At 46.2% G+C, this 10,355-nt stretch overlaps 1 protein-coding gene across 1 annotated transcript; it reads left to right on the forward strand.

Moving 5' to 3' along the window:
- The first annotated feature begins 294 nt into the window (after nt 1-294).
- LOC119278987 lies at nt 295-3,130 on the forward strand. The gene is made up of 3 exons (XM_037560392.1): nt 295-789; nt 2,005-2,221; nt 2,308-3,130. Exons 1-3 carry the CDS (start codon nt 454-456, stop codon nt 2,802-2,804), a joined length of 1,050 nt encoding a protein of 349 aa, XP_037416289.1. The 5' UTR covers nt 295-453; the 3' UTR covers nt 2,805-3,130.
- Nucleotides 3,131-10,355: the final 7,225 nt, after the last annotated feature.

A 10,355-nucleotide genomic window follows, 5' to 3' on the forward strand; every position in this document is an offset into this window, starting at 1 on the left:
TGACCCCCATTAATCAACCCGCATTAATCCGCTGCCCAACCTGCTAGTAGTAATACTAACCACAACAAAGAAGAGAATTAATGCCCCTAACCGCCAACCCCGCGGATTCGAAACCGCCAGCCAGCCGCTCCCCTTCCCGCCCGGCCGCCGGGGCCCACGCGTCAGAGCGCCCGCCCCGCTCGGTAGCTTCGCCCACCCACCTACCGGTCCGCGGCGGGCGGCGCCCCCTATAAACATCGGCGCGGCCGCCGCGTTGGCCCCTCCCCCCCAATTCCCCACCCCCATTCCCCCTTCCCCACCCCGCCTCCGGGTAGCTCCTCCGCCAGATTCCAACCGCCGGGGAGGAGCCAACCCCCAATTCCCCATCCCCCACCCTCCCATCCAGGTCCGCCGGATTGTTCCGATTCGCGAGGCCGCGCACGAATTCGAGAGGGCGCGTTTCCGTCGGGAGGGATGATGCTGGTGGCCAAGGAGTTCGGCGCGCTGTCGCCCCCGGGGGCGGTGGCGGCGCAGCGGAGGTGGGCCCCGCCGGCGACGGCGCGGGTGTCGCCGCGCGGCGGCGGGGGTTCGTCGCCGGTGGGGGACCTGTGGCTGCGGACGCGGGGTGGGGCGGACGGGCCCGGCGGGAGCCAGCACGGGAGCCACGAGAGCGACATGGACCTGGCCATGCTCGTCAGCGACTTCCTCGAGGGCGGCGGCGGCGGGGGCGGGGGCGGCGACTCGCGCGGCAGCAGCGACGGCGAGGCCGGCGGCCTCCACGACCTCGCCCACCTCGCCGACAAGATCTCGGTACGTGCCTTGCGCCCGGACGACGCCCTCCCTCCCGTTCCCCGCCTCCTTTCATCTGCTCTGTTCATGCGAATTTTCAGTTTCGTTTGGGGCCGAGGTAAATTTCCCCAAAATTGTGCCCAATTCATTAGCCAGGCCGGTTGGTTAGGTGGCTGGCTGCGACCTAATTATTAGCGATTCCCAGCCTCTGATCAGTACAGGTTGGAGGAACATTTCTGGAATCACATTCACGCATATACACCGGTTGCTTCCAAATGAATTTGTCGCTACTAGCACAATTTTGGTAGCGATTGCTTCCAAGTGAAATTGCCGTTACTATCTATCTATGACGTTGCTGCCCACTTTTGTTCTGCTCTGAATTTCATCTGTAACCACAGCTCATGGTAACATCAGCAACAACTTGGATATGGCTGGCATGTTTGATCCGATTTGACTCCATGGCCACAGTACAAACGAATGAATCTACCATTATAGAGAGCCCTCCCAGATGAATTTGTCGTTACTAGCACATTTTTGGTAGCGGTTGCTTCCAAGTGAATTTTCGTTAGTATCTATGGCTGCCCCGTTTTGTTTTGCTCTCAATTTACTATGTAACCACAGCTCATGGTAACATCGACGACAAATTTTGGTATGCCTGGCATGTTTGATCCAATTTGACTCCATGACCACGGTGCTAAACAAGACCTTGCTGGCTTGCAGCTGTAATTTTGATTACACAGCAGTACAATTTAGCTGTCTGTCAAGTTTTGATTGCACAGCAGTACAATTTTGTTGTCTCTGAAGTTTTGATTGCACATCAGTACAATTTAGGCCCCGTTCGGGAATTCACCAGCTCTTATAATCTGCGGAGCGGCAGCTTGCTCACTCACAGATTTCGTACTACAGCTCTGTCCGCTCCCGGAGCGGAGTATTTCCGAACGGGGCCTTAGTCCCACCTATCATGATTCTACAGACCATTTTTAGACTTTAGCCCTATTGCTCGGGGATGAAATAAAGCATCAGCGTGGGCACCAGTTGTTCCCCTGCTGTAATCATGAGCTAGCCGATTTGTAATCAACCATGCCATGTGCGTCCTTATCTCGCCTGATTCAGAGGAGGCACTGGGCTATCTTTTTTGCTCATTCATTAGTCTTGACCAGAATAATAATTGGATAACTTAACTTAGTATATGTATTGTTGTATCCCGAGGCTGACCTTTTGCGCATTCCATTTTAGATGTACAAGCAAGCTGGAGACGAGAAGGAAAACGAGCTGCTCTCCGTGGTTCACTCGCTGCTGTTCTCGATCCACGAGACAGAGCTCCAGGATTTCATAAGAGGTCAATGTACTGGCAGCTGCATCCATCATCTGCTCGTGAAGCTCCTGAGGTACTCGGGATACGACGCGGCCGTCTGCGTGTCCAAATGGCAGGGGTTCGACAAGATACCTGGAGGTAACCCTCCAGACCTGTTTGTTCTGATTTGATTTTCTTTAGAAATTGAGCTGTGTGGCTGAGCTGTTTGTTGTTTTGCCAACCAGGTGATCATGAGTACATTGATGTCATAATAGACAACGACCTGACGGGTCCAGAGCGTCTGATCATCGACATCGACTTCAGGAGCCACTTTGAAATAGCCAGAGCAGTCGATCCTTACGGCACCCTGCTGGACTCGCTCCCGGTGGTCTATGTCGGCACCCTTCCAAGACTGAAGCAGTTCCTGAACGTGATGGCCGACGCGGCGAAATGGTCCCTGAAGCAGAACTCCATGCCCCTGCCGCCCTGGAGATCCCTGTCCTACCTCCAAATGAAGTGGCACTCCAAGTACGAGAGGAAAGGCCTGCACTCCGAGCAGCAAGAGTTCCAGGGCGCATCTCCGAGCCACGCGCTGTGCTTCGGGCATCTGAAGCGGCTGAAATCCTCACTGCGGCTGGAGCTCGAGACCGGAAGGCTGCTCATGATGCCGGTCATGCAGGCCGGCACGAAGAGGACGGCGATGTACGAGAGGCGGCGTAGGCGCTCCCTGCTCAGCTTCTGACGCCTCCTGGATGCAGAATTTTTTTGGGGAAAAGGAGAGGGTCTTTCTTTTTTTGCGGGATTTTGACAGTTATGATGGGAGGTAGACGGTGGGTGCTAAGCACTAACAGGGGAGGAGAGTGCAGATTACATGCCAGTTTTTTTTTTCTGAAGGCATATATACAAAAGGGAAAAAAATACACAAAATTCTTTTTCGATTTCATTTTTGGTTTCTTGGGCGGAAGATGGATGCTGGTGATGAGCCCGCAAGCATGCCATGTATGTACAACTGAGAGTTGCTACAAAACTTTCCCCCTTATATTGATTTTTGATCGTATATCTTCGTCCTACCATGTGTGTTTGTATTTTGGAGAATTATCAGTATAAATTGTTGTGCTTCATTTGGTTCCGAAGGAAATGGTACTCCCATGGAACAACAAGATCAAATGCTGGTGTTTCGGAAACGCCGCCCCGCCGCTGCTCGCCGATGTATATTTCTAGAGCCATGCCCTAGCCTTTTGCATCATCCTCTTTGTCCCCTCTAATGATGCCTCTGTGATTGAAAAATAGGAGAATCTGATAAAGAAGCGACAGGGGGCAGCGGCAGCCCGTGTTGTATATGTTATTATCATTGACGCGTTGCTAGCGCGGAGCGGAGCGGGGTGCTTTATGGAAAGAAGGGGGGATTTGCGAGGAAAAAAGGGGGGATTTGCGAGGAAAGAATTGAGAAAAGGAGACGCAGGTTGCAATGGCTAAGACAGGTCCTGATTCCAGAATGGTTTTGCGCAGCCTGAGCCTGCTGCTGAGTAGCTTTTGTCCCAGCCAGCCAGGATGATGATGATGTTTGCTTTGCTCCCGTTGTTTTCAGTGTCTTTGGTTGAACGACCGGGGGCGAATCAATTGGTCCATCGTGTGAGATGTTAAATTAACAGCAACTGGGGCAATGGTCGCTGCTTGCTTCGCTTCGGTGCCTGCCTGTCCGGCGGTTTCAGCTTGATCCTCAAGACCAGAGGGATGAACACGCGGTGCAGGTGTTCTCTTCTTGCCCTGTCCTTCTCATGTTGGCTCCTGCTTTGTATCTGGTCTCACCTTTGCCTTATATTGATTTTTGATCATATGGATGATGTTTCTTGGGCGAAAGATGGATGCTGGTGATGAACCCATGTATGTACAACTGAGAGTTGTTACAAAATTTGCCCCTTGCCCTATATTGATTTTTGATCATACGGATGTGTCATGTCGCGTTCGTCCTACCATGTGTGTTTGTATTTTGAAGAATTATTGTATATGTTGTCGTGCTTGGTTTCGTCCTGATGGAAATGATACTCACATGTAACAACAAGATCAAATTGCTGATGTTTCCAGAAAGGCCGCCACTCGCCGACGCATATTTCTCCAGGAATGCTATTGCCTTTTCCATCATCCTCTTGTCCCCTCCAATGATGTCTTTGTGATTGAAAAACAGGAGAATCTGCGACAGAGGCAGCGCGTGTTGTACATGTTATCATGTGGCGTGTTGCTGGATCCGAGAGGGGTGCTTTACGGAAAGAAGGGGGATTTGCGAGGAAAGAAAGGAACATCGAGAAAAGGAGATGCAGGCTGCAATGGCTAACACAGGTCTTGATTCCCATTTGGCTCTCGCCAGCCCGAGCCTGCTGAGTTGCCTAGTACGTAGCTCTTTCTGTCGCAGCCAAGTTCATCATGATGTTTGTCTGCCCATCCATTGCCCCCCGTTGTTACCAGTGTCTTTCTTTGTTAAATAAACAACTGGGGGCAAAAATCAATCATGTGAGTTGTTAAAATTAACAATCATTCGAGCAATGGCCGCTGCTCGCTTGGGTGTTCATGTCGGCCGGCCTATCCTTCGGCTTTGACTTGATCCTCGGCGCCCGAGAAATGGACACACGGCGCGTGCAGGTGTTTGCCTGCAGGACTGCAGGTGTTATTTTACCTTGTGGTTCTCATGTTGGCTGGTCACACCTTTGCCAGTTTCGGCTTGTCTGAATGTGGTTCAGGAACAGAGCAGAGCAGCGGGTGGGACGGCACAACATAAAACGTCACCAGGGAGTTGTTAGTCTGGATTTTGGTACAAGAACATGGGAGCATGGCACGAAGGTTTGTTGTAAGCGTTTTCGGGTGAACTTTTACATTTATTTTTTGGACGAGTAATTCTGAACGGAGGGAGTAGGTTGCAGCATTCTAGCAAAGCACCAAGGAAGTCGAAACAACTGAACATAATACGGTGCCGTAAGTGATTACCTAGAAGCCGTAAGTGAAACAATTAAAACCCACAGAAAAAAATTGGTGTTGGGGCGAGAGAGGCTCGAACTCTCAACCGCAGAATCACTCACATGAATTAGCTATGAGACCTACGCGCTAGCCAACTGCGCCACCGCCCTGCTGTGTCTGTGGTTCTCACCAAGCCTATATGATTATTGTCCACCTTAAAGCCAGTAAAACGGTGTCGTGTCACACGGCCCAGACTCCAACTGCGAGGCATACATTAGTGATCTGTAATAATTCTACTCATCTTTATTCACGGCCCCAGTTTTACGTATGCAACTTCCAGAGATTCTAAATGGTGTGTGTGTGTACATTTCTTCAAAGCTGATGCAGTAACATACCCCCTAAAAAATAACTGATGCAACAACAGCAGGCTCATATTGTTCATTTCATGGCCGACACAATGATAAGAACTATCTACCAATCAGTTCAAGATTCCAACGGCCCCATGGTTCTCGAGAAGAGAAAAGAAAAGAGATGAAATATGGAGCCTACTACTACTTCTCAAGGATCCATCATTCCATCAAACTGTACTTTGGGGGCACAAATGGACCACCATGTGATCCAGCCCTTGCACTTCTTTTATTCATGTTCATGTGACAGCAAACCAATCTATCCCATATGAAAATAGATAATGGCAGGTTGTAATAAGATATTGTTCATACTAGAATCCAAGTATGGGTGTATGCATCGATATTCTCATCACACCTCGCATCATCCAGGTAAGTATGAAACAAAATCATTAGTATAATGTTCACCTTGAAGCAAGTTGCTAGCACTGAGTGATATTTCTTTTTACATCCTTAGCAAAGATGATTTGAGTGTATGGCAGATTTTAGAAACTACATCATGCATACAGTAATTAGTACTTGTCTGCGGTCTATATTCGGGCATTATCCATGAAAAGAAAGAAATTTTAAACCTCGGAGTACAAAGACTCGACCCTGAACAATGATCTTATTGGTCTTTAATTACACAAAATGCAAACGAAGTCTGAGAAACATGAAACTTGGCATGGTGTCATATATCATCCTTAGAGGGCGCTATGAACACTAGTAGAAAACGGGCCTTTAGTCCCGATTCCAGAGGGCCTTTAGTCACGGTTCTGCAACCGGGACAACAATCGGGACTAAAGGCCCCCACTTTTAGTCCCAGTTGGGTTACGAACTGGGACTCCACGTGGAGCGGGGGCTGGAGGACCTTTAGTCCCGGTTGGTAACACCAACCGGGACTAAAGAATTTTTTTTCAATTTTTTTGTATTTTTTTTCTTATTTTTTAATCTTTGAATTATTTGACAATTTAATCTCTAATCACCCCTCCTCACCGCTCCAGCGTGCAGCACTCATTCCAAATCAGTTATGTCACATGATTTTTTTGAATTCCAAACAATTATTAAAATAAATTAAGTAATAATAATATTGAATTTAAATGAAAATAAAATAAGTAATAAAATTATTTTAATCATTTTTTGCCATTTATTCATTTAATGTGGCATAATTAATATATTTAAATCTGTAAATCGCAATTTGACAAGTACTATATCCATTATTATCAAAAAAATATGAGGAATCCAAATATGGCATCATTTATTTTTAGATAAAATTAAATTTTAACAATATTTCTCATATGCTGGAATCAATTGCTTCTTGGTGATGTGATTAGGACGAAAACTAATGAGCTTTCTCATATTGATTAATTAAAAAAATTATCTACTGTTGTCTAACAGAAGCATACTTCAACATGTTAAAATCTACAGAAATAACTAACTAAAAATAATTGAAAACAACAATTAAATGACTAAAACAACTATATAAGCAAAACAATACTGTTTTAATTAAAATCCTAATTTAAATTATTCTAAAAATCACCAAATACATCTTACTGTGACTACAATCTAACATGTGACTAGGAGCAAAAAGAATTAAATTAAAAACTATTTTTAAACTCAAGTTATTCACAATCTAGGGTATGAAGCAAATTTGAACAAATTCAAATTTAAATCATTAAAATTTAAAAACTAATGGCACAAACAGAAACTAGAAATTTTTTTGAATCGAATGCAAAAAGAATCACTCAAAAACATCAAATATATGAAAAGATATAAGCAATTTAAAATGGAAACTAAAAACAAAAAACAAATGGAAAAAGAGAAAAGAAACTTTCAGAATCCCTTTAGTCCCAGATGGTGTCTTTAACCGGGACTAAAGGTCCGTAAACCACCTTTATTCCCGGATGGTGTCTCTAACCGAGACTAAAGGACTAAAGGTGGTTACGGACCTTTAGTCTCGGTTAGAGACACCAATCGGGACTAAAGGTCTATGGACCTTTAGACCTTTAGTCCGTGTTAGAGACACCAACCGGGACTAAAGGTCTACAGGCGTTTAGACCTTTAGTCCCGGTTAGGGACACCAATCGGGACTAAAGCCTCAACCACTTTAGTCCTGGTTGGTGGGCATCACACCCTTTAGTCCCGGTTGGTGTCTCCAACCGAGACTAAATTAGATCCCATTTGAACTGGGACTAATGCCTGTCGAGCCTCGACCGGCGCCCTAGCCGCTCGAACCGGCACTAATGCTCACATTAGTCCCGGTTTGTAATGCAACCGGGACTAATGTGTAGATCGAGCTTGGACCAAAGCTCTGTTTTCTACTAGTGAAAATCTGAGAAGGTTTCACAAACATTGTACATAAACTACTTAGAAACTGAACATTCTTCGAGAAAAAAATCATCATTTCGAGAGGGAATGAGCCAGGTTTTAAGGCGGCAGATTTGTCAGGCTTTGATATCCCGCCTCCCAACTAATTTGCATTTGTTCCCGAAGCACCACTGGCAACCACATCCTCCCCTCCCCCACCTCCCAACTCCCCTACCCGCTACAGCTTGCCCCGCCTCTACAAGATACATTGCAGATATACTTCATAGAACTTTGTGACCTGCAAAACTTGAAATAGTTTACTCGGATAAAAAAACCAAGGAATTGGGGTATGTGAGCAGAAACAGACCTTGGGCAAGGAAATTTGAGATCTGGTCATCCCACCTTCAGGAGAGATGTCGTCGTCCACTGTCACCGTAAGGGATCGGCAAGGGAGGGGTGGCATGGTTGGATAAGGAGGTGGACCGGGGAGAGGGCGGAGCTCTTCAGAGAGTGCCTAAGGTGGGGCAGATGCTCGGTGAGCTTTCTGCTGCACAAGGAACTGCATGAAGCGATGTTGCTAGGTGGTACATGCCGAAGGGTGCCCCGGTGAGGGGTAGTGGGTGTCAGAGAGAAGTTTGTCGAGGCAAGGAGGAGGTGATGGTGTGCGGCGATGAAGGCGATGGAGGAGACGGGACCGCATGGGATGGTTCCAGAGCGGGAGGGAGCATGTTTTTTCTTGGGCCGTGCGATGCAGGGTGCTAAAATTTGGTTGGTGCTAAACATGGAGCAATATGAAACGTTGGATTCGAGTATGTGTACGTGATAACCCACAAGTATATGGGATCGCAACAGTTTTCAAGGGTAGAGTATTCAACCCAAATTTATAGATTCGACACAAGGGGAGTCAAAGAATATTTGCAAGTATTAGCAGCTGAGTTGTCAATTCAACCACACATGGAGATTAATTATCTGCAGCAAAGTGATCAGTAGCAAAGTAGTATGATGGTTTTGATAGTAATGGTAGCAGCAACAATAGCGGTAACAGTGATAGCAATGATTTTGTAGCAGTAACGATAGTAACAACAGCAGTAATAACTTAGTAAGATCAATATATAGGAAAATCATTGACATTGGATCGGCGATTCGTTGGATGATATTCATCATGAGACAGTCATAACCTAGGGCGATATGGCACTAGCTCCAGTTCATAAATATAATGTTGGCATGTATTCCGTAAATAGTCATACGTGCTTATGGAAAGAACTTGCATGGCATCTTTTGTCCTACCCTCCCGTGGCAGCGGGGTCCTATTGGAAACTAAAGGATATTAAGGCATCCTTTTAATACAGAACCGGAACAAAGCATTAGCACACGGTGAATACATGAACTCCTCAAACTATGGTCATCACCGGGAGTGGTCCCGACTATTGTCACTCCGGGGTTGCCGGATCATAACACATAGTAGGTGACTATAACTTGCAAGATCGGATCTAGAACATAGATATAATGGTGATAATATAAACGGTTCAAATCTGAAATCATGGCACCCGGGCCCAAAGTGACAAGCATTAATCATGGCAAAGTCATAGCAACATCAATCTCAGAACATAATGGATACTAGGGATCAAGCCCTAACAAAACTAACTCGATTACATGACGAATCTCATCCAACTCCTCACTGACCAGCGAGCCTACGAAGGAATTACTCACTCCTAGTGGGGAGCATCATGGAATTGGCGATAGAGAAGGGTTGGTGATGACAAAGATCGAAGATCCCCCTCTCCGGAGCCCCAAATGGACTCCAGATCTAGCCTCCCGAGGAAGAACCGGAGGCGGCGGCGGCTCTATCTCGTGAAACGCGATAATTCTTTCTCCCGGACTTTTTTTTTCTGAAAAGTAGAATTTATAGTGTCGGTTTGAGTGTCTGCGGGGCCACCAGGTGGGGACACTAGTAGAAAAAGGCCCATTTGTCCCGGTTCTAGAGGGCCTTTAGTCTCGGTTCTGGAACCTGGACTAAAGGGTCGTTACTAAAGGCCCCCCCTTTACCGGGACTAAAGGCCCTCCACGTAGCCGCTGCCTGGAGCTCCACCTTTAGTCCCGGTTGGTAACACCAACCAGGACTAAAGGTTTTTTTTTGAATTTTTTTCTTGATTTTCAAATTTCTGAATTATTTTACAATTTAATCTCTAATCACCACTCATCATTCTCAATTTAACCTCTAATCTCTAATCAGCCCTCATCATTCCAAATTATCTAACTTCCCGGCTGGCACCCATCCTCTCACTACTCCAGCCTAAGCACGCTTAACTTCTGGGTTCTATTCCCCCTCGTTTCCAAGTCTGCACTTGTTGTTTTCCTGACAATAGTAAGATGTCAATCATATTAACCCTCAGGAGTTTAGCTTGAGCATGAAGTCACACATTTCACTGTTTGAGTTTGAAACTATTATTCGTGCTGATTTTCGTACGGATGCGGATTTTCGTGCTGATTTTCATGCGGATGCGGACATCGTATGCAAAAGATATGTCCGTTTCACTTTTTCATAACACTTTTTTTGCAAAACATGTCCAAATTTAAGTTTTTCAAATTTTCCTAAGTAATAGATGTATTAACATAACTACATCTCGAACGATTTTAATTTTTGAAGTTTTTAT

The sequence above is a fragment of the Triticum dicoccoides genome, chromosome 3B, assembly GCF_002162155.2.
Source record: "Triticum dicoccoides isolate Atlit2015 ecotype Zavitan chromosome 3B, WEW_v2.0, whole genome shotgun sequence".
NCBI classification, from domain to species: Eukaryota; Viridiplantae; Streptophyta; class Magnoliopsida; order Poales; family Poaceae; genus Triticum; species Triticum dicoccoides.

Bases quoted from the DNA above. Each gene is read 5' to 3' on its own strand.
- LOC119278987 (XM_037560392.1), top strand. From the start codon at position 454: ATGATGCTGGTGGCCAAGGAGTTCGGCGCGCTGTCGCCCCCGGGGGCG. The intron at 790-2,004 runs GTACGTGCCTTG...ATTCCATTTTAG, and splicing joins ACCTCGCCGACAAGATCTCG to ATGTACAAGCAAGCTGGAGA. The intron at 2,222-2,307 runs GTAACCCTCCAG...TTTGCCAACCAG, and splicing joins GTTCGACAAGATACCTGGAG to GTGATCATGAGTACATTGAT.